General features: G+C 34.3%; 1 protein-coding gene across 2 annotated transcripts; it reads left to right on the top strand.

The window, feature by feature from the left end:
• Positions 1–471: 471 nt before the first annotated feature.
• Positions 472–21,553, top strand: LOC121380494 (DNA repair protein XRCC4-like). Of its 2 annotated transcripts, none has more exons than XM_041509322.1 (12): positions 472–560; positions 7,416–7,556; positions 9,971–10,161; positions 10,917–11,081; positions 11,995–12,051; positions 14,712–14,766; positions 15,031–15,072; positions 16,328–16,397; positions 17,861–17,897; positions 18,237–18,349; positions 19,244–19,330; positions 21,072–21,553. In XM_041509322.1, the coding sequence occupies exons 2-12, from the start codon at positions 7,421–7,423 to the stop codon at positions 21,160–21,162; spliced, it is 1,044 nt and encodes a 347-aa protein (XP_041365256.1). In that variant the 5' UTR covers positions 472–560; positions 7,416–7,420; the 3' UTR covers positions 21,163–21,553. The 2 variants fall into 2 exon arrangements, with proteins under 2 accessions (XP_041365256.1, XP_041365255.1); XM_041509321.1 differs by having other exon boundaries at positions 21,069–21,553.
• Positions 21,554–25,662: the final 4,109 nt, after the last annotated feature.

Raw genomic sequence — 25,662 nt, 5'->3', positions numbered from 1 at the left:
CACCTAAATCTCATTATTTTGTTTAGTGCGATTTTCCCCCGTTTCAACATTTTAAGTTGTGCAATTTTTAACGGGGTCCTCTTGGGTCGGGTACGTTTTGGACATGCTCATATGCCACTAGAGCTTCGAGCGTGTCTGTCCCGAGGCCGGTCTCTGAATAGCCAGAAATCTGTCTCCGGTCCTCTTTTCTTTCTTTTTTTCAAAGGAGTTTGAAGGAGTAGCCTACACAATATCACAATATAATTAAACTGAAGGGTTCATTAATGACCGATCTAGATTCAATACATGTAACACTGATTTTGTATCATAAAATGAATATGAAACGTTGGTGTATGCGATTAAAATAAGATTAAATATGTAAAATAACACAGATACAAACCATTATTGACAACGTGGAGACACTTCCTACTGTTGACTGGTAATCAATCGACAATAAAAATTGTAAGTAAATGCGTATCAAAAGCAAGAAAACCAGTTAAAAGCACTTGTCAGTTTTCTGTTTTGTTCGTTTAAATAAAATGTCATATAGACAAATGATGTTTGAGGAATATTTGTAATAGGTAAATGTACACGAATTAGTGTGGGGATTTTTGGGCAATATAACAGCATTATGAATTTTAAGTATATTTAATTTCATAATTTATTGAAAGTCATATGTTATGACGCAACATGATGTTTTCGTGATCTGCCTAATACCGTATCGGTGTAATCAACTTATTTTCTGTTTAAAAATTATTGTTGTTCTTTTTATCATTGATGGGAAAGATATCCGCTGGGGCAAGACTTCCGAACGTTCCAGCATTCAGTTCATTCAGGGTTAGGTTTAGGGTTAAGGTTAGTGATGGTATTAACATGCATGCTGGTAGCCCGAGTACTCTGACTGTAAGAGAGCTAGATGGACATTTGGACATAAATACGCTCTCATTACAGTCAGAATGTCCATCTAGCTCTCTCCGTCACCATAATTACAAAGCTCAGTGACCTATTTCGAAACGTAGATCACGTGATCGCCACTGGGCTATTCCACCTAGTAGACGGAATGGCTGAGTGGGCGATCATGTGATGCAACGTCACGATATAGGTTGACGAACTTAGAATTCTGCTGTCCGGAGTTTGCCGAAGCTTAGCTGAATGTGGGTGCTGTCAGATTTCTTTCTGTAGTAGGTGTATTAGTGATTAATATGTGGATTTTTTTTTTATCAGTTAACTTGAAAATGATCGATGTAAAGGTATTTGACATCAAACATAGGATTGGTGTGGTATTAGAGCGGGAATCTTTACCAACTTTTTGGTTGTCAGGAATTGCCAAAAAAATACATAGGTTGGTCTCTGACTGTAATGAGAGCGTATTTATGTCCAAATGTCCGTCTAGCTCTCTTACAGTCAGAGTACTCGGGCTAGCATGCTGGAAGTTAGCAAGTCTTTCCCCGCCTACCCCCCCCCCCCCCCCCTCCCATCAATGTTGAATTTAAAGAGGGATTTTTTTTTATGGGGCTTATATATGGAATTAATGAGTGTGTGTTGGGGGGGGGGGGGGGCGGATATTTTGCCCAGGGTTAGTCACTTAGTGGACCAGTTTTAAGAATGCTAGGAAAATTCCAGTGCAAAATTGCTATTGAAAAAAAAAGAAGAAATGTTTTATTTAACGACACACTCAACACATTGTATTTACGGTTATATGGCGTCAGACATATGGTAAGGACCACACAGAGTTTGAGAGGAAACCCGCTTTCGTCACTACATGGGCTACTCTTTCCGATTAGCAGCAAGGGATCTTTTATTTGCACTTCCCACAGGCAGGATAGCACAAACCATGGGCTTTGTTGAACCAGTTATAGATCACTGGTCGGTGCAAGTGGTTTACACCTATCCATTGAGCCTTGCGGAACATGCTATTGAAAATGTTTTGTTTGAACTTTACTATTGCACCTGAATGTATTTGAAGAAAATCTTGTGATTAAAACATTGTACCTTTTACGAAATATTGATTTTAAGTAAAATGACGGTAAGATATGCTATATTTATTGTATACAAAGCCAAAACAAGGGTGTCAAAAGTGACTGTCGTCAATCTTAGTCAAAATAATGAAACTATTAGCATTAGGTGTAAGAAACTACATGTACCTGTGTGTGTATTTTAGACACAATACTTAATAACCCTTTAATTTAGTTGTCTAAAATGGTGAAAGTGACAGTTTTGAACTCTTGTACTCCAGACCTATTCTCACAAATAAAAAGAATACAACCAGAGGACGCTCAAACTTGGTTTTGGTTTTTGTTATTTTAAATAAATTAAGGAAAAACCTTATCTTAGCCAGTGCTTTGCGACTGGCATGTTAGAGCTGTAGGGTGTGCTTTCTTATTTGTAGAAAATGCATATTATAAAGTATTTCTTGCTGCTATAACAGGAGTCTGTTGATGTCGGTAAACTTGTTAAAATTAGTACTTTTGATACTTTTTAGCCAGACAAGAATGTAAAAGAAAAAACAGCAACAAGTTTTTTTGCACCTCAAAACATTCTTTATTTGATATAGAAAAGAAATGGTTGAAAGAAAGAATGAAATGATTGTTTGTCTAACTGTAGTAAAGTTATATATATATATATATATATATATATATATATTTATATCTACAGTCACACCTCATTACATTGACCATTGTTACAACAACATTTACACCATCTGACCACAATTTGTCAGGAACAAGCATACATCAATGTCATTCTGTTCATTACACCAGAATTCAAGCCTTTTGACACCGACAGAGTAAATTAGGAACAAATGTGCATCCGACACCTGAAAACACTTAATTACAATAAAAATATAATTTCAATGATTTAAAAACTGATTAAATTTGCCACCTGTAATAACTGCTCACCACCAAAGGCAGCAGTAGGGGAGGGACATGTTAGTTGATCCACCCCTTCCCATTGGTTTCTGAATAGAGACATGTGACATTTGGCACCATATTTGGAGAGGCCATGACCCTGTGCCTCAATGATGTAATGGTCAGGCAGCAGGCACACTTATGTAAATTTTGCTTTGAAAAAGACATTTTAAAACAGGAGAAAGTAAGATTCATCACTCAAGGTATATTGATTTATATCAAGAGAATCATAAATATTTTGCATGTTCCCTCACTTGTGATTAAAACATTGTATTACTGTGTATTTCCATGAACAGTTTGGGTTAAGTTTGTGCCACCATTTTAACATCATGGATTAAAATATTAAAATGGCCAGTATTGGGCAAGTTGTGTCAGTCTGATTGGGGTATGTTGATCCATGAACAACTTACCCTATTGTGTTTTCTAAATATGATCAACTTACCCCTATAGTCTTTTTTCCAGTATGTTTTTTCCATATTCAAAATGAAAATTTTCAGTCTTATACTCACAATGTTTATCAGACATTCCTATATGCTTAATATGTTTGGATTTTAAAATTACGATGTTTGAATTTGTTTGCGTTCGAATAAAACAATCTTCATGTGTGATCTTACTAAGTGGGACTTACAGATATACAGAATAACATGTGTCAAGATGGAACATTCAAGTAATTTATGTTTGAGACAGGATTTGAAGTTAGTTCTCAAATGTTAATGCATTCTTATTGACTTTATTCTATGATTTAACGTGATTGATGGTATCTTATATAGTCATGAAAGTATATTATTATTTGTGTTATATGTTCTCGAGAAATTTCTCGTAGTAGGCTATTGTAGAGAAACATATTCAAAATGAATGTTTTCAGTCGTACAATATGTTTATCAGACATTCCTATATGCTTAATATGTTTGGAGTTTCAAATTACTATGTTTATCATGTTTGAATTTGTTTGCATTCAAATAAAACAATCTTCAAGTAAAGTACAGTATATTGATCAACTTGCCCCTTGACCTGGCACCCAGAAGGTGGGTTATTTGAGCCATTTTTTATAAAATGTTTGATAACCCACTATTATGCAGGGACACGACTAACTTATGATAACTTGACTAGAATGTGTGCACAACTGTATGTTGCAAACATTAGACTATAAACCATCACCTAGCATGTCTTAATTCAAGCACTGGACTTGTTAACAGTAAAAATTGGCTCAACTAACCCGTTTTTCCCCTACACACCACACACATGCAGCTACTTTACATCCTTGATCTTGTCGCAAGCCAACAAAGTGTGGTAGTGTTGGTACAAAGTGCTCCTACTGGCAGTACCCAGTGGGAATTACCTTATTAGCTCAGTTGGTACAGAGCTGGACTCTCATACTAAAGAGTCATTGGTTCGAATCCCCTCAGTGGAAGTTGATTTTTCTGTGTTACAATGTTACAAGAATGCAAATTATAACCCAGTCAGGACCCAAAACAGTTCAACTGCCTGTGGCCAACAGCTCCAAGACGTAGCTTCCCTTGAGGGGGGAGTGTTGGTATAAAGTGTTCCTACTGGCAGTAGCTAATGCGAATTTCCCTATTAGCTCAGTTGGTAGAGCAATGAACTTTCATACTGATCGAATCCCCTCAGTGGAGGTTGATTTTTCTGTGTTACAAAAGTATCACCTGATTTTCAAGTTTTTTTATATCTGCTAAATCGGGAGCCATGTATTGTCTTTGGGTCATTCCATGTCCACATTTTCGCCTAAAACAATGACCCTCTCGGATTTCACTTCAACTTTATACTCTAGTTAGGGCTCAGGAAATAGCCTTACAGCCAAAAATTTAAACCCATCGGTCAAGCGTTTTCTGAGATAAAGGGCAAAGTAGGAAGGTGACTCATCTATTATTTTAAAGTTTTTTACAAGAACAAATTTTGGTGAAGGCTCTAAAATGTATAATATATATTTTCAAACTGACCTTCACCTTCACCTCACTGAAAAAAAGAAGAAAGAAATGTTTTATTTAACGACGCCCTCAACACATTTTATTTACGGTTATATGGCATCAGACATGGTTAAGGACCACACAGATTCTAAGAGGAAACCCGCTGTCGCCACTACATGGGCAATTAGCAGCAAGGGATCTTTTATTTGCACTTCCCACAGGCAGGATAGCACAAACCATGGCCTTTGTTGAACCAGTTATGGATCACTGGTCGGTGCAAGTGGTTTACACCTACCCATTGAGCCTTGCGGAGCATTCACTCAGGGTTTGGAGTCGGTATCTGGATTAAAAATTCCATGCCTCGACTGGGATCCGAACCCAGTACCTACCAGCCTGTAGACCGATGGCCTGCCACGACGCCACCGAGGCCGGTTCACCTCCCTGAAATGCATAATCTCAGATGTTTTCAACAAGTCCACAGAACATAGATGTATATTCGTAGAAAAGTCCTTGTAAAGCTCAGGATGGGCACTTGAAGGGTTTCTGAGAGTCAGTTATGTATACATGGGTACTCTATTCATCTTAAGTCACACTTAATGTACTACAATGAATAGTACTAATCTACATCAGGTGCCACTTTTAAAATGAACAGACTATATAGTGTAATGTATTTGGCATATTATTTCATTTCTAATTAGAATGCTTCAGTGTGCGATTTTGGTTTTAAAAATTGAAGTGTCATAAGGTCTCCCTGTTTGCAGTTCTTTAGAGCCCACCACTAACACAGCGAGCCCTGCTGTGCATCTCCAGTAGAACAGAAGACACACTAAATGCTGGGCATGAATCTGTGGAAAAGATCGCTGTTCAAGACAGGTTTCCCAGGATTATGAGATATATGTTGATTGTGTCATTTTGAAGAATCAATGTAATTTGTACAAATAATTATATGATTTTTGCGAGCCTTGGGCTCTAAGACTCTCCTCAAAATCGCACACTGTGCTTTATCAGAATATGCGGTACTCATTATGGGATTCCCCACTTGGAAATTTGGGAAATCCCCACTAGGGAAACTTAAATTGTCTTCTTACATCTGAAATGTGCTCTAGTGGTGTTGTTAAACAAAACAAACTTTAAACTCTTACATCTGGAAATTTCTGGAAGTAGTTTCAGTCACATTGTTCATAGTAATCTTTGTTCATGCAACAAGAACATATAAGAGTTGCAACTTTCTTCATGTGATATCTGATTCTTAGTTTTCCAGTGCTGAGGAATCATACAAATACTCTCAAACCTCATTGGCTGCAATTGTTATGCAACTATGGATACTAGAGTAAAGGACTTAAACCTGCTTAAAAAGTGTGCTGATCCTCAGAACAATCACCCGACTAAACGCAAGACAAAGGGTTTGCAAAATGTCAGTGAAGAGCTGGCTTCAAAAAGTCCAATTTGGGGACTGACCACACAGCATAAATTGTGTAAGCAGTGCAGAGAAACTCTATCCTTGCTCCCTCCTCCTGTTGGGGGTGGGATGCAGCCCAGTGGTAAAGCGTTTGCTTTATACGCGGTCGATCTAGGATCGATCCCTGTTGGTGGACATATTGGGCTATTTCTCATTCCAGCCAATGCTCCACAACTGGTGTAACAAAGGCTGTGGTATGTACTATCCTGTCTTTGGGATGATGCATATAAAAGATTCCTTGCTGCTAATAAAAAAGAGTAGCCCATGAAGTGGTGACAGTGAGTTTCCTCTCTCAATATCTGTGTGGTCCTTAACCATAAGACTGATGCCATATAACCATAAATAAGATGTGTTGAGTGCATCGTTAAATAAAACATTTCCTTCCTTCTTTCCCTTCTCCTGTTGTGGAAGAACATCAGTCAGAATTCTCATCCTGTAGTCAGATGGATTCTCCACAGCCAAGGCCACAGTTTGACTTTCATTCTGGAGATGAATTTGAATGAATAAGAAGGTGAAGCTGGTAATTAAGGTTTAGTCATTCTATTAAAGGAATAATCTCGGATGTGTCTTGTGTTTATTTGATTTAATACTGTACATTTGTATTACGTATAGCAATGACGATTCTGATGATGAACCGTTATATGTAAGTTGGTGTGTTGCCAAAAAGGAACAGAAAAAACAATTGCTTGCTTTGAACAATTTCCAGAATTAGGGGGTGTGCACGTTGACAATTTGTGGAAACCGATGCATGATTTAGAAACGTGCTGGACAGAAGCATGTACCAGTTACAGGATTTTTAAACAAGTATATGACTATTGACAGAGAATAGACCTTGCTTTATTGATTATACTTTAATAAATTATTAGGCACTTTGTGTACTTTAAAAATTCTTTTATTGGAACAAGGGAGATAACTTGATAATTTGTTGCAGTGGCAAATTGGATATAATGACAAAGTGACCCAAGGACAAACAGGTTCATTGTAACAAGGTCTGACTATATGTATAAAGCATAATAGGCATGAAAGTAATGTAAATTTTAGAATGAATTTGTTTTTAGGAAAATGGTTCCATTTTCAATTCTCAGTGAAACAATAATATAGATGTACCTGTGTTCATTATAACAAGATTTATTGATTTTGTTTTAGTAAAAATGACAACCACTTGTTTTGTGAAGATTGAGACAGCCCCCAGGAAGTCATATTATCTGTTGTCTGAACTCAAGGATGGTGGCAAGGAAGGCTTCAAACTTACCATCACAGATGGAGAACGAGTTTGGGCTGGGCAGGGTGAGTTAATGAACTCCAGTTGGAGTAGGAACTGACCTGAAGGGGTGAGATGAGACGGTTTGTTTATACCACCACTCACACTGAAAATTTTACATCCTGCTTCTGGGACTAGATGAATAAATGACTTTTAAGAGTTAAAACACTACCATTTTACTTTATTAGGTTTTATAAAATTAAGTTTTTGTTGTCTCCGCTTTCTAATTCTCTCTCATTAATTTTTCTCAGCTCTCTCCAGTTTACCTGTCCATCTGTCTATCCATGTGTCTCTCCATCTGTTTTACCCCCCCCCCCCCTTGTATCTGTTATCTCAATATTTCTCTTTCTTCCCTCTTTTGCTCTCTCCCCTCCCCTTGTTTAAACAATATTTTATTATGTAATCAAATACTAGGCTAATGCCTACTGTATATTAAGGCCTCACCCTACTTTTAACAAATACACATATTTAGTCTCTCCTTGCTCCCTGAATACATTCTATTGAGTTTGTTTTTTTGCAATAAACTTCCTTAGTCTTGCCTGTCTGCATTTTTTTAATGTGACTATTTATTAAAGGAAGGGACAATTACGGCATTTGGCCTGGTATGCATATGCAACGATATATAATGCACATTATTACTTAATATCAACACGTATAATTGTATAGTTAATTAATAAAATGGTTAAATGTGACGGCTATTATATATAATGGGTGCAGCCATTTTGTACCATCTCAGTGAGTACGCCCTCTGGCAAGCTGGTGGTTATGTAATACTTAACGCGTAACATCAGGAATAAGCCTTAGAACTAGAGAAACACAATCTACCTGGTTTTTGCGGGATGATAAATAGTCATACATTGCAATGTTCTGTAATAATACACATCCCAGTAAGCTAGCAATAAGTATAGCCAGGACTATATATATTATTTTTCAATACAAAATAAAATACCTTTGTCAAAGTGGCTACACAACAAGTAGAAATAATTAACAATGTTTTGTCCATGCATTAACCTACGCACTGAAATGATACACGGAGTGTTTTCTTAGTTAATTGGTCTATGCTGTTAGTTGCTTCTACCTGTGATTCCTGATTGGCAGGTGTGTATTTGATTGGTAACCAGACGAGCCAATTAACTGACACTGTCTAGACACAAAAATACATACCGGCGTTGTGGAATATTACCTGTCGCCCCTAAAATGGTAATGGACATGGTTTATTACTGTAAATAGTTATGTAAAACTATTGATTAAGTAGACTTTTCCATCTAAAACCACAGAACTGACCAAATACGTAGTCCCAAAGAAAAGAAAACTATCACTTGGGTATCATGGGTTGTCGTTTTTGCTCCAACGTAGCATATCAATAGGCCTAATAGTGCACATTTTCCCTTTGGATTATTTAACAGAGAAAAATACTATATAATAACCCCATTTTGTTCCATTAATGCAACTTGAAATGTATTTAGTTAAATAGTTTATTATATTATTACGTTATTTATGCTGTTTTACAAGTCAGGTTGATCAAAGAGAAGCGCCTTGTCGAAAATTACTGCTTTTGTTTACACTGTACATACAGGAGATGGTCAGGAGCTTTGCCCCAAGCTATCCCACCGGACGTCACAAACACAAAACAAAATGGCTGCCCCCAGTTAGCAGGAATAATCATGGTTTTTTATTAACTCTAAAATTACGCGTTTTGTATTTGCTAAAGTGTCAGTATGTGTTAGTATCTTTCCAACACATAAGGCTCTTGTTTGAATTGACCCTACCTTTAAACTAACTGAAAACGTAAACAGATGTGGTTGTTTTATGAAAACAACATTATTCAGGGATGAAAACTTGTAAAACAATAACACCTTGATAATTTTAATCTCTATTTATAAAAAAAAATAGATCAACTTTTATTATCAAACTTTTGTTTAGCTTTCACCTCAGTATTGTTAAAGAAAATGATAGGATGTATCTTAGTGGTAGAGTGCTTGCTTCATTTGTGATAAGCCATACATGTAGGATTGATCTCTTTCAAGGTACTTGCATTTTATCAGAAACAACCAGTACCCCTTTATTGGTATATAAAAAATTGTGGTATGTGCTGTCCTGATTATGAAAAAGAGCACACAAATAAATCTGTTGCTGTTTTTTTGTTAGGAGTAGCTTAATTGAAAACACTTCTCTTTGTTTTGGTTCTGTGGTCTGCATTCATCCGAACCCATCAGAAATAAAAAATTTTGGTCATTATGATAATAAGTAGTAGACTTTTAGTTCCATACTTTTGGTGACATTTGATCAGAAATGAACTTTTCTGAGAAATCTGGAGGCCTGATGTAGCCATAGTTAAAATGTGCTGAGGTAGTGTTAAACATTCCTTTCCTTTTTGTGTCTGTTAACAAAAACTGTTAACTGAGTATCATGTATTGTCATATATATATTTTCTTTTCAGTAACTGAAGATGACCTTGATCGACTGTGTACCAAGATGAAGATGGATTTTGAAACGTTTGTCAAGCAGACTGCAAAGGCGTTCACCCGACAAGAAACTGGTGACCTCAGTTTCGAGTATCAGGTCAAACCACAGGGAGATAACTCTGTCAGCTTTATTTGGAAGAAATATGTTCCTGCAGATGACATCCGGGTAAAAGATTTTAAATTCAACTATAAAAAGCTTACTTTATGCTTTGGTCATTGTATACCATATTAGGGATGTCTTCTGCAGCTTTTTATTACATTTCAGCTTTTTTGCAACAAAGTAATTTTCATAAAGCAGATGGACAAGAAAATAAAACGACAAATTAGATTTGATTTGATATGAAAAGTTTAAAAATGAAATTTTAGATGATTTTTTATTTTTATTTTAACTGGCACCATATCCCTGCATTTGTTTCCATAAACAAAATATTTAGAGTGGAAGTAACAGTTTTAGTATGTCATAACCTTAGGTGTATGAGGGTTGTTTTATAAAGAGAAGGAGTTGTACAATACTTTTGTACTAATGTTTGATAGGAACCCAGTTAATTTTATCCTATTTTCATTGTGTAAAAGCTCAACATATTTTACCAGCTGGGATGAAGTGTGGTGTACATGTGTGGTGGGGTTGGGGGACAGATTTTAAAATGTGTTAATGTTTAAAACAAAAAAATTACTTTTATATGAATATCACTTAGATGTTATTTCCATTAACATACAGACCATATTTGTTTACATAAAATATATTTATTACTAAACATTGTTAGCTCATCCTTTATAACTTAAAATTATCCAGTGTCTTTGATGTAAACCACATGTTTATAATTAGTTGGCCCAAAAGTAACCCAAGAATTTATTTCTGTCATAAAAATTTAGCAAATAAAAGCATTACGATTATATCTTTATGATTTTATCTTTATATAGTTTCAAATGGGATCAGCAAGCCTCGACCTGAAACCAGACAGCAGAGTTTTGATCTGTGAGATGTTCAGTCACTGTATAGAGAAGATCGGACAGCGACAGACTCAGATTCACACGTTAGAAACAGATAATGAGCGTTTGTCCCAGGAACGCACAATGGCTTTGAAAGTTAGTGTTTATCTCTTGAGTTGCTAAAGAGACTGTCCGGAATTTACTGCCATTGCAAGATGTTTCCAACAAATGTTACATTTAATTGGCTAGAAGTACTTATTATTTGCATATTATTGTCTATCCAAAGCTGGATTTTGACCTCATAATAATTTTGAACATAATTTTTATTTTATTTTTTAAATTAAACTGTCAAATGAAGTTTGAGCTCATATAACCAGTAGGACAACCAATGGATATCCATATTGTAAATATGACCTTTTATTTGATATGTATTTGTAGTTGGTAAAATGATGCTTAGTCGAAAACAAATAGTGACAGTAGCAAAGTCAAGACAGGTCTGTTTAACTTTCAATCTAAAAGGACTGCAATGAGTCAGTGTGTCACCAATATACTGTGGCAAGATTATATTCAACCTACCATTGTGTGATTAGCTTTACTACACTGAAAACATTTGACAACTTTGGACTCAAATTCTCTGCTTAGAACTGGACAATGAATGTATTTCTGAGAAAAACGATCAGATGTTTATTTGTAATATTTTAGTTACTACAAAAATAACTTCACCTCAGGCAGGCTAAGCTTTTTGGAGACTGACAATGAACCTTTGGCCAATAACACAGCATGCTTTAAGTATTTATATGTAAACATGCTTCTCAACCAGCAGTTGGTAAGAAGAAATTGCTTATTCACCATGGACATGAAGGGAAGGTACAAATGTAGCTTTTACCAAAGCCATCATCTCTTCAGCAGTGGGGTAAACTCGGATTAGGTATACATCTTCATAGATTCATTGTGTTTGGAGATCTTGTTCAGGTTATTTGTGTCGTTATTTTTGTGTGTGTTAAATATGAGCAGAAGTAACCGTTTCGATTAAAACATCATTTGTTAACTGTAGATTTGTTTCTTGCAGAGACTAGACAAATGTGTAACAGCAAAGGAGGAAATGGAGAAGGATTTATACTCAAAGGTACACTACATTGTCTCTTTTTTCATAATCTCTGCAATTCCATTTACAGTGAAATCCATGGGATCGAGTAAAAAATCCTTTTTTAAGGGGAATCCCATGTTCAGGGCTCGAAACTGCCTGTGGCCAGGGGCCTAATTCACAAAGGTCTCTTAGGCTCTGCTAGACAACAAAGTATCCTCTTTGCAAGTCTTTTTGCATTGCACTGTGAGATCGCAAAGTTGCGAGAGTTTAGTGAATTAGCCCCCAGGTCCCAAATGCAATCAATGTCCTGTTTCGACAACTTAAATATTAAAAAATAATAGTGTTAGTTGCTCAAATAATATTATCTTGTTTAAAGCTATGACACATGAGTCACTATTAATATTTGTATTCCACATTAAAATCTTGCTCGTGGTTCGCTTACCATAATTTGCCAACATGCATTACTATTTTTTGGGCCACCATTTGTTTTGGTGAGTTTCGAACTTTGATGTTATGGTCTGCACTGGTATTTACAAATGGTCCAGTTATGAGGGAATTCCAATTTACAAAGGGTCTGGTTTTGAGGGGAAAAGTATTACTTAGTGTCAGATAATAAATCAACTCTTTAATCTTGTTTTAATGCAACAGTGCAGTCAGCCTTGTACTATCAAAATAGGATATTTATGAAGGTAAATGATATGTTTTTCTTAAAGCCAGAAGTTTTAGTGATTAATTCCACTGGAAAGCAGAATTATCATTTTTTGATGGCTGGAAGCAGAATTTTTGTTTTTAAATGAAGAGATAAATCCGATTGTTTTCTTTGTTTGAAAGTCAAATTCCAAGAAATGAATTTAGTGGTGTTTTATCCTACAATGGCTGGAAGTATAATTTTCGTTTTTAAATAAAGAGATAAATCCGATTGTTTTCTTTGTTTGAAAGTCTAATTCCAAGAAATGAATTTAGTGGTGTTTTATCCTACAATGGCTGGAAGTATAATTTTCGTTTTTAAATAAAGAGATAAATCCGACTGTTCTTTGTTTGAAAGTCAAATTCCAAGAAATGAATTTAGTGGTGTTTTATCCTACAATGGCTGGAAGTATAATTTTCGTTTTTAAATAAAGATATAAATCCCGACTGTTTTCTTTGTTTGAAAGTCAAATTCCAAGAAATGAATTTAGTGGTGTTTTATCCTACAATGGCTGGAAGTATAATTTTCGTTTTTAAATAAAGAGATAAATCCGACTGTTTTCTTTGTTTGAAAGTCAAATTCCAAGAAATGAATTTAGTGGTGTTTTATCCTACAATGGCTGGAAGTATAATTTTCGTTTTTAAATAAAGAGATAAATCCGACTGTTTTCTTTGTTTGAAAGTCAAATTCCAAGAAATGAATTTAGTGGTGTTTTATCCTACAATGGCTGGAAGTATAATTTTCGTTTTTAAATAAAGAGATAAATCCGACTGTTTTCTTTGTTTGAAAGTCAAATTCCAAGAAATGAATTTAGTGGTGTTTTATCCTACAATGGCTGGAAGTATAATTTTCGTTTTTAAATAAAGAGATAAATCCGACTGTTTTCTTTGTTTGAAAGTCAAATTCCAAGAAATGAATTTAGTGGTGTTTTATCCTACAATGGCTGGAAGTATAATTTTCGTTTTTAAATAAAGAGATAAATCCGACTGTTTTCTTTGTTTGAAAGTCAAATTCCAAGAAATGAATTTAGTGGTGTTTTATCCTACAATGGCTGTATAATTTTCGTTTTTAAATAAAGAGATAAATCCGACTGTTTTCTTTGTTTGAACGTCAAATTCCAAGAAATGAATTTAGTGGTGTTTTATCCTACAATGGCTGGAAGTATAATTTTCGTTTTTAAATAAAGAGATAAATCCGACTGTTTTCTTTGTTTGAAAGTCAAATTCCAAGAAATGAATTTAGTGGTGTTTTATCCTACAATGGCTGGAAGTATAATTTTCGTTTTTAAATAAAGAGATAAATCCGACTGTTTTCTTTGTTTGAAAGTCAAATTTCAAGAAATGAATTTAGTGGTGTTTTATCCTACAATGGCTGGAAGTATAATTTTCGTTTTTAAATAAAGAGATAAATCCGACTGTTTTCTTTGTTTGAAAGTCAAATTTCAAGAAATGAATTTAGTGGTGTTTTATCCTACAATGGCTGGAAGTATAATTTTCGTTTTTAAATAAAGAGATAAATCCGACTGTTTTCTTTGTTTGAAAGTCAAATTTCAAGAAATGAATTTAGTGGTGTTTTATCCTACAATGGCTGGAAGTATAATTTTCGTTTTTAAATAAAGAGATAAATCCGACTGTTTTCTTTGTTTGAAAGTCAAATTTCAAGAAATGAATTTAGTGGTGTTTTATCCTACAGCCACCGTTTCTGTTGATAGAATATTGTGACGGCTACTAGCACGATATGACTTTTGACATCACTCATGTCACACGCAAAGCTGCATTACAAAATTGCTCATTTGACCTCGAGGTCATCGTACAATGTAGCTGAAATAACAGAAATAATAGTTTTTCCTCATAATGTTTATGGTCTGCAGGATAAAGATAATAACTATTTAATGACGTTGGATATCAGCTTTATTCTTTTCAGGCTGAATAAATTCCGCTCGGCAGAGCCTCACAGAATTTCCCATTCTTACCTGACGTCATTATCTAGTTATTCTTTATTTAAATTTCAGTTTGTTGCAGTGTTGAACAGTAAAAAGGAGAAGATAAGAAGTTTAAAATGTCATGGTGAGTAGTTCTTATAGACAGGTGGCCTTTATATACAGGTCTGAACATTATCACTCAAAATTGAAAATTTTAATGTTGCACTGGAAACAGAATTAGTTAAACATTTCTAAACAATTTTGTATCATCCAATTCTCTTTCACTAATTTTTACTGATTAATATTTCTTGAGAGATTTTATAAAGAATAGGTTTTTTGATATTTCTTCAGCAACATCCAAGTTGTTGACAATGTTGTAAATTTAATAGATAATAATTTTTATTTCTAGGCACTGGGGACCAAACTCACCCAGAAGGGGCCAATATGGAAGGTTAGTGTTCAGTTTTATTGGCTGTAATAGAAAACTTAAATTTGTTTAACATCTCACTATCGTTTCCTCGTCTTCTAGCCATGGTAAAGGATTATTACATGACAGAAAAAATAATATCACAAATAAATTTGCAAGGGGACGACCATATTAAAAAATGGTGCCTATTTGTCGCGGTATTAGAAGCCAGTGAATAAATATTCTTCTTCTCCGTTTTCTTTTTATTTAGGTTGATTTAATCAACTGGTTTTAATGCATTTATAATAATATATATTTATGCAAAAATAGAAGTAATGGAAATAGGAGACCTGCAGTGAAATAGCCCATGTGTTCAAATACATGTTATACCTCCCTGAAACATCAGATGTACATATCTTTTTACCTTCTTTTTTCAAATACTGTTTGTATTCAATGACGTGATGTGTGTATAGTGTATTGTTCTTTTTTTCTTGTATTTTGTAATTTATGTTTTACAAACTGTACCTATGCCAATAAAAAGAAAAAGAAAGAATTAAAAAAAAAAAAAAATAATAATTTGTTTAACACCTATTATCAGCTATTTGATATATATATATATATCCACCATGATTATATAAGTTCTATAAGTTACACTAAATGTTTTCAACTATCTTTAGCAACTCCATTTTTCAAAATAACTAAACACTGAACAGTAGTGATATGCAAATGTACAGGTGCTGTGTTGTGTTTGAATGTGTTCATGTATGTGTGTGTGTATTTGCAGGTGTGTGTGTCTGTGTCTATTTGTGTGTGTGTGTGTGTTTGTCTGTGTGTGTGTGTGTGTGTGTGTTTCTGCAGGTGTATGTCTCTGTGTGTGTGTGTGCGTGTGCATGCATGTATTTAATTTCGAAGGGTTGATTATTAGACAGTTCATAAATGTATGTACCAAAATTACCACTATTTTATGTACAACTCTTTCTAAAGGGGTATTTCTCTGGAAGACTATATACATAGTTGCATTCCCTCCCTAAAAATATCCTGTATCTGTCCCTCACACATAATCCTACATCCATTTTATTCAACCTGCATATTATGAAGATTAGTGTAACTAACTTACCAATAAATACATACTAAGTAGCGGTTACTTCTCTGACTCTTCTATCTGATTGTTTTGGGGGATTTCAGTGGTGATGACAACCTGCATATTATGAAGATTAGTGTAACTGACTTACCAATAAATACATACTAAGTAGCGGTTATTTCTCTGACTCTTCTATGTGATTGTTTGTGGGGATTTCAGTGGAGACGACAGGTGTGGATGAGGATTCTGCTGACGATGTTTCGACCAACAGCCAGAATAAAGTCAGACGGTAAATAGATCAGACTAGTACCTAAACTGTATTTAATTAACTGATGCTTCAATCATCTGACATACAGTCGGATAATTCAACCATCAGTTAACTAAATACATAAGAGAAACACCACTTTCAGGGCTTCTAGAATTTTATAAACATCCACTAGCCATGGGATCAGTGATTTAAAATATTTACTAGCCATGGGATCAGTGATTTAAAATATTTACTACCCATGAGATCAGTGATTTAAAATATTTACTAGCCATGGGATCAGTGATTTAAGACATTTACTAGCCATGGGATCAGTGATTTAAAATATTTACTAGCCATGGGATCAGTGATTTAAAACATTTACTAGCCATGGGATCAGTGATTTAAAACATCCACTAGCCATGGGATCAGTGATTTAAATAGCCATGGGTTCAGTGATTTAAAACATTTACTAGCCATGGGATCAGTGATTTAGAACATTTACCAGCCATGGGATCAGTGATTTAAAACATCCACTAGCCATGGGATCAGTGATTTAAAACATCCACTAGCCATGGGATCAGTGATTTAAAATTTACTAGCCATGGGATCAGTGATTTAAAACATCCACTAGCCATGGGATCAGTGATTTAAATAGCCATGGGATCAGTGATTTCAAACATCTACTAGCCATGGGATCAGTGATTTAAAACATCCACTAGCCATGGGATCAGTGATTTAAAACATCCACTAGCCATGGGATCAGTGATTTAAAACATTTACTAGCCATGGGATCAGTGATTTAAAACCTCCACTAGCCATGGGATCAGTGATTTAAAACGTCCACTAGCCACGGGATCAGTGATTTAAAACATCCACTAGCCATGGGATCAGTGATTTAAAACATCTACTAGCCATGGGATCAGTGATTTAAAACATTTACTAGCCATGGGATCAGTGATTTAAAACATCCACTAGCCACGGGATCAGTGATTTATAACATTTACTAGCCACGGGTTCAGTGATTTAAAACATTTACTAGCCATGGGATCAGTGATTTAAAATATTTACTAGACATGATTAAAAATTCACTAGCCCTACTTTAAATAAATACAATTTTACTAATACATATGTTAATAATCAGATATGTCACACAAAGAGGGAGATAGAGCTAAAAAAAACTTTGATTGGGGTTGAGAAGAGGGGGCAAGATATTCATATTTACAAAAATATTCATATTTACAAAAATAAGACATACAGTAGTTAATTATACAAGAATGACATGGCAGTAAAAACTCATATTCAAGTAATGTGTTATAATTTATCACATATCTGAGTAAAATCACATATGTATTAATATTTTTATTTACACACACCTTTGCACTAACAGATATAGTGCATAAGCACAAAATGCACGGCCATGTGTATCTGTATACATGCATGCACTCACACAAAGCATACCAACAAACACTCCTTCCACACTGACTTATTTTATTTTTGGTTTTCAGAAGAGAAAGTGAAGAAGAAAATACTGATGATGAAGAGGTAAGAGTTACAGCCCTTGCTACCATGTCATTTAAAATAATTAGCAAAACTTTGCACAGAAGTAAAGCAAATATTAACCAGTGATATGTTCATGTTTAGTAATAGTAAGAATTGTTTATATGCATTCATTCTGTACAACACAGTGAGAACTTTAAAAAAAATTATATAAATTATTTAATACTTTTTTCTTTTTGTTTTTTTAATTTACAATGTAAATAACCTGAGAATAAAGCTTATAATTGCCAAAAGGCAGTGTGGATGATACAGTTTTTAGATATGTCCTGATATGAAATGCCATGTAGATTTAGTATAGTTAGCCTGAAAATTCATTTTATTAAGACAACCTCAAGAAAACGTCGGCAGAAACCTACAATTGTGAAAACATCAGACCATGACTCGTCTCTAGTTCTGGAAGATGATACAGATGAACCGACAACTCATCCTGTCACAAGGTAGACTGGTGTATTCTAGATGTACCCCACTTAACAATAATAACCACATGTTTTCTGCTGTAACAAGGTCCGTGGATCAGTCAGCAGTCAGAAACATGTCTCAGATTTCATTTTGAGTCATCTCTTTGTAGAATATACTCAGCTTGAACATTTAATATTTGTTCAGTATCACACTTATTTATCCAGCATGTTTATTAATAGTTAAACTGATAGTGGCAGACAACATATATTTTATATCCACCTTATCTTGCATTCTACAGAAAGTAATATTTGTTTAATGGTTTTGCAAAATTGTAATATCATGGATTTTTAGCGATTGGAAATAAAAGGAGAATATTTCTAATAATCTTTAGTACAAAACTAGCCATTTGATTTGAACTTTATTGCTTGATAAGTTTGAATACCTCTAAATTAGACATTGTAACAGAATTAAAGAAGTTTATTAATATTACTGTACCTATGCAGAAATTGTCTTATTCTCAACAACAAATTTACAATATTTTTGACAAATGCTCTTCATATATTGTTGCTCTTCTATTTCCATATATTTGGCAGATGTGTTTGACACTAGAAAAATCTGGGTACTTCAATAATGTCAGGCATACTAATGTAATTTACACATTATTATTATTTTACCAATGTTAGTAGAAACAATGCTTCAGCAATGCAAGATGACATCTTCGTGTATAATAATGTCTAGTTAGACTAGCGATTTACTAAACAGTACTTCTGTTTTCATCTTTTCACATTTTTAATACATTCCATTTAGTTCATTTTCCAGGTCTTCTTAAACAAAAATCAACAGTAATTACTGGCATCTTATGATTGCTAAGAATGTTTTAAAATTAACATGCTTGCCTTCGCTAGTTTATCAATAAACCTTGCTGTTTGTAGGCCGGCTCGACGAACTCAGGGAAGGAAGAAACAAACTCCATCCAAACCAATTCTACCAAAAGTGAGCTCCAAGTCTTCAGATGGCGGGTAAGATTGATTGGTTGAACATAAAATTTGGTTAGTTAAACCTGAAAGATAATTGGTTAAACCTGAAACATGATTGGTTATGTCTAAAATATGATAGTTAAACCTGAAATCTGTTTAGTTAAACCTAAAACATGACTGGTTAAATTTAAAACTTGACTGAATTGTTGAAACCTAATAGCCAATGATTTTGTGTTCATTCTAGATAATCATTAAACGTTAATTCATTTTTGTTCAGTACGAATAAAACAATATGATTGGTTGGACTTGGAAATATACTGGTACAAGATATTTTTTATTAATAGCTACAAAAATATATACATCCTACTTATATACAGCAGTGAAAAATGTCCACATACCATGCAGAATTAGATTTTAGTGCCACCCAAAAACGTTTCTATTCTGGCTCTTTGTTGAAAAGCTTACATAACCACTAATTTTCAAAACCCAACAAAGTTTTCTGTATTTGTTTTGTCTAAACTCATTTTCATCTCTATATTCAATACAAAGTTCATCCTATATTATCACACACAAAGAGAGAAAGTTTGTTTTGTCTAAACTCATTTTCATCTCTATATTCAATACAAAGTTCATCCTATATTATCACACAAAAAAGAGAGAAAGTTTGTTTTGTCTAAACTCATTTTCATCTCTATATTCAATACAAAGTTCATCCTATATTATCACACACAAAGAGAGAAAGTTTGTTTTGTCTAAACTCATTTTCATCTCTATATTCAATACAAAGTTCATCCTATATTATCACACACAAATAGAGAGTTTGTTTTGTCTAAACTCATTTTCATCTCTATATTCAATACAAAGTTCATCCTATATTATCACACACAAATAGAGAGAGTTTGTTTTGTCTAAACTCATTTTCATCTCTATATTCAATACAAAGTTCATCCTATATTATCACACACAAAGAGAGAAAGTTTGTTTTGTCTAAACTCATTTTCATCTCTATATTCAATACAAAGTTCATCCTATATTATCACACACAAAGAGAGAGAGTTTGTTTTGTCTAAACTCATTTTCATCTCTATATTCAATACAAAGTTCATCCTATATTATCACACACAAAGAGAGAGAGTTTGTTTTGTCTAAACTCATTTTCATCTCTATATTCAATACAAAGTTCATCCTATATTATCACACACAAATAGAGAGAGTTTGTTTTGTCTAAACTCATTTTCATCTCTATATTCAATACAAAGTTCATCCTATATTATCACACACAAATAGAGAGAGTTTGTTTTGTCTAAACTCATTTTCATCTCTATATTCAATACAAAGTTCATCCTATATTATCACACACAAAGAGAGAAAGTTTGTTTTGTCTAAACTCATTTTCATCTCTATATTCAATACAAAGTTCATCCTATATTATCACACACAAAAAAGACAGAAAGTTTGTTTTGTTTAAGAGCACCACTAGAACACATTGATTGTATTATAACAGTACATGAACATATCAATAAAGCATTCAGGCTTAAAGTCACTTCTAAGAATTACATTATGTTTCTAATATTAAAAAACAAAACACAAGTCTATTTGTTTTTAACCAAAAGAACAAGTAGCTTAAACGATGCCAGAAAGTTTAGTGTGATCATTATGTTCATTTTTGTGTGTGTGTGTGTGTGTTTGTATGTACTTGTTGTTGGTAAATGCAAGGTTCATCCACAGTCATCTGCAGTTAATAATTGTTTATAAAAACATATTGTTGTTTTAATTCCAGCAGTAGGAAAAACAGTTTACGCAAGAGTGGATCAAATTCATCAAATCGCTCATCGAACGACATTGAACCAGAAGATTTGTTTGAAGATCTTTGATATTTAGTACACGTGATTGTTTCATCAAGTGGTTGTCCAAGACTTGTGTATGTTGTGTGCAGTTTATGTATCAAGATTTGTATTAGTGATGGACACCATTACAAAATCTAGCCGCAGTTGGTCATCAATTACTTATCATTCCAGCCTCTGTGGTCATGCTGTTGTGTTCGAGGCTGGTTGGTACTGGGTTCGCATCTCAGTACCAGAATGAGGACACAGATCAATAGGTCACCAACCTGTCCACTGGGACAGACTGACCACATAATTGAGATGTGTGTCCAGGACAGACTGACCACATAATTGAGATGTGTGTCCAGGACAGATTGACCAGATAACTGAGATGTGTCCAGGACAGACTGATCAGATAACTGAGATGTGTGTCCAGGACAGACTGACCAGATAATTGAGATGTGTGTCCAGGATAGACTGACCAGATAATTGAGATGTGTGTCCAGGACAGACTGACCAGATAACTGAGATGTGTGTCCAGGACAGACTGACCAGATAATTGAGATGTGTGTCCAGGACAGACTGACCAGATAATTGAGATGCGTGTTCAGGACAGACTGACCAGATAATTGAGATGGGTGTCCAGGACAGACTGACCAGGTAACTGAGATGTGTGTCCAGGACAGACTGACCAGATAATTGAGATGTGTGTCCAGGACAGACTGATCAGATAACTGAGATGTGTTCAGGACAGACTGACCACATAACTGAGATGCGTGTTCAGGACAGACTGACCAGATAACTGAGATGTGTTCAGGACAGACTGACCAGATACTTGAGGTGCGTGTCCAGGACAGACTGACCACATAACTGAGATGTGTGTTCAGGTTGACCTGAACCTATTACGAACTTTTGTCAATTCATCCTCATGGAGTGCAATACATATTTTAAAAAAATTATATAAATCTAAAGTATGTAATTTTTTTTTTTTTTACAATTCCCAGATTGCAACTTGTAATGAGAACTTGAACAGTCATCATAGCAGAGTTTGAGCCCCTACCAACATATTATTTGTTTTTTGAAATTCACATATATCCCACAGGGAACGTCGTTTTTTCATACTGTGGAATTTACTACAAGTTATTTATTTCCGAGATGATTGTTTTTTAAATTGCAAACAGAAATAGTATTTTTGTGTTATTTCCAAGACTTTTACTTTTCTTCTTATGTAAAACCAAACAAATTACATGCAAAAAAACATTTTTGCAGGAGGATGGAATGGACTAATAGTTCATTTAGTCATTTGTTTAGAATATACTAGTTTGAGTTGAAGGTTTTCAAAGGAAAGATCACTTTTTAAATTTTAAAATTTGACTATTTTTTAAGAATATAGTTTTATTAATATTTTGATGTGTATAGTACCTTTTAATTAATTATCCATATATATATATATATATTAGGGATTGAAATGTTACTTAGATCTTCAGGGGTCATTTGACCCCCAGGTTAATCCCCAATATGAGCCAGTTATATGTAGGTGTCTTAACAGGAACCACAATACTATCAGTAAAGAAAATAGGTTTTTATCCTTTCAGACTTGTACAATGTCATGCATTTGTAATCAAGAAGTAAATGATTTTCCAAGAAACTCTTGATGTCACTTTATCTATTCAATGTTTTACCGACTTGCATGCCTATGTCATACCAGGTAGTTTTCCCCACAGACTTGTGATTTTGTTTCAAACATCCACACACGGTGGTGAGCTACTTCAGAGAAACATCGTTGTGTTCAGACGACGAGGCTCAACAAGGTTATCATATTTATAGGAAATTAAACAAGCTTCCATTTCGTATCATTTTTATGTCCAGAATGAAAATGATTTCATGAGGGACATAAACATGATCTGAAGTGGTTGCTAGTTTAATATCCTATTTATTACACATAGCCAATCTTTATTTATATCACTCCACTCGCTTGGCTGAAGTTCCTGGAAGGTTGTAGTGCGCCAATTGATGACGTCGAAGTCTTACGTCCCACTTGGCGTTCTAGTGGGACATACCACTTTGATTTGTACCAAGATATGTTTAACCATTAGAGTAATAAAATTATATCCTCCAACTTGGCATCTGATACAGAGGAGCTAAAGACCCTCTCATAATGAATTTATATTACAGACATCTGCTTGCTTTGTCCAGCATGTTTCACCTGTTCTAGATCCCTTGTTGCTAATGGAAAAATGTTTTTGGTTTTCTTTTAGACATGTTAACAATGACCAAATGTTAGACGCCCATTTGCTTAAATAATTAATTAATCAAAACAAACTTTGATACAGATTCTTCTGTAATTGCCACCAGTTGAATATTGCAAGTTTGTTGTTAAATATATCAACCTCATTACTTAGTAAGCAAGCAAATGTGCATAAGGTTTTCTAAAACAGAGCAGAAATCACTTTTAAACATTATTTTTATCTAGGCAGAGACATTTCTGCAGTTTATGTATTGTCCATTTGGTATCACAGACTACAGCCAAAAGGCGAGTGCTTACATCGATTCCAGTCCAATATATCTACATAAAATCACCAACAAATGTGTATCCCATTCATCAGCATTGAAAAAAAAACAAAAAAATTCACTTCCTTTCAGTGCATCACTTACTTGCTGATGACACGTCCCCCCCCCCCCCACCAATGAACTAATGTCTGGCACTGCATACAAGTAACTAATGCTTCGTTAAAAATTATAGTTAAAGAGTGGTCTGAAGTTAAAGGTTTGGGTAAATTGTTAAATGTCTTAGGACTACACTTTTACTATGATTTTAACAAAGCACTACTAGTAAGCATTCATAGCAGCTGTATGGGTCTACAAAAGATTTTTAAAATCTCATATCTTTATATAATATTAAATATACTGACATCCAAAAAAAATCTTTACATACATAAAATTTGAATAATTTATAAAATATTGTTGTTAATAGAAACGAACCAATGTAGAAACCACTTTACAAACATTTGTTTCTTTTCTATAATACAGTTTCAAGCCTTGTGAAGTTTCTTTTGGACGTCAGTATAATATATATATATATATATATATATATATATATATATATATAAAATGTAGTTGAAAAACTTATCTTAAGATCCCTACGTTTATTCATTATTGTATTTGGAATTTAGAAAAACTTGCCTCCAAAGTGTTTGGCATCAAGTAGGAAACAGATTTAGGATCCTGAAAACACAATGGACAGTGTGTGCTTTTTAAAGGGTGTATACTACCAAATCAAATCCCATAGACGACAATAGTAACATGTGTGGCTAAAACTCCTACCTGCAACGTATCAACTGACATAAACGCCACAGATATAAATACTACCACCTCTCACACTTACACACTTAAAGTGAATCGGAAAAAATTGGGGGTCAAGCTGCTCGTTTCTGAGATGACGGGTAGCGTCTATGACTACCCTAGTTCCGCACAAAATTCGAGTACTTTTTTTTACAGGTACCCCATACATGTTTCAAGCACCAGGCTACTTGACACATTGGTACTAGATGAAATAAAATTGCATATTTTTTTTACCCAGATGAAACTATTATTTTTTACAACCAACACACTCACATTTATAACCAATCACAGGACTTGTGGTGTTCACTTCTCTATCAAAAGTTCGGTGCACCTCGAACTTTGACCCAGCCAGAGGTTATTTGGTCTAGTACTACCTAAATGATTTTTATGTGAAAGAGAAATTCAACATATTTCTGAGACCAGGGTTTGTACTTTAACAGACAGACATGTACATGAGTATCAGTGTCACTCGAAACTTTATTATTCATGTCATTATCATACTGAAACATGTATTCATACATGTGTATCATGTTATATTTGAATAAAAATAACTAATCAGGATGCACTGTTGTTTTTATTTAATAGATTTCATAAATTAATTTGCTACTACAGCAATAATTAAACTGAAATTGGGAGATCTCACTTTCCATCAGTACTGGTACCAGTACTGTTGTGGATAGGGTGAGATAACCAGCTGAAGTTGCCACTATGTAATGAACGAGAATATATGATTGACTTTATACTAAAAAAAGAGAGAGATATGAGGGAATTGTGAACGAAATAAACATTAGGCCCACTTTCCATTAAATGGCCTTTTCCATATACAAGATTCTGTGCGTGGGTATTTGGTGTGCTTAAAACGTTTGAGTTTTTCAGTGCGGTGATGTCACACTGTTTAGTATTTACTAATGGCTTAAAAGTACACTTTGATGCCAAATTTTGTATGGTAATATGCTTGTGAAAAAGAAGATATGGAAAAAACATGATAAATCACTCGGAATCACATTAATGGAAAGTGGACCTAAGAATGAAAAAAGATTGATTAAAATAGGATTATATCAAATAGATACACTGCTAGTAATGATCATAATTTTAGTTTTGAAAGGTTAATGTCCAAATGTGATCAAGACTATTCTTTCTAGGCACCAATTAGAAATGGTGGCCAGTTCTTTTAACACCTGGCCTGGCGCTTATAAAATTTTTAGAGTC

Source organism: Gigantopelta aegis, chromosome 9 (genome assembly GCF_016097555.1).
Source record: "Gigantopelta aegis isolate Gae_Host chromosome 9, Gae_host_genome, whole genome shotgun sequence".
NCBI lineage: Eukaryota > Metazoa > Mollusca > Gastropoda > Neomphalida > Peltospiridae > Gigantopelta > Gigantopelta aegis.
The sequence above is the reverse complement of the archived record's forward strand: the minus strand, read 5'-3'. Positions and strand labels throughout refer to the sequence as shown.

Bases quoted from the DNA above. Each gene is read 5' to 3' on its own strand.
- LOC121380494 (XM_041509321.1), top strand. From the start codon at position 7,421: ATGACAACCACTTGTTTTGTGAAGATTGAGACAGCCCCCAGGAAGTCA. The intron at 12,052-14,711 runs GTACACTACATT...TTTAAATTTCAG, and splicing joins AGAAGGATTTATACTCAAAG to TTTGTTGCAGTGTTGAACAG. The intron at 14,767-15,030 runs GTGAGTAGTTCT...TTTTATTTCTAG, and splicing joins AAGAAGTTTAAAATGTCATG to GCACTGGGGACCAAACTCAC.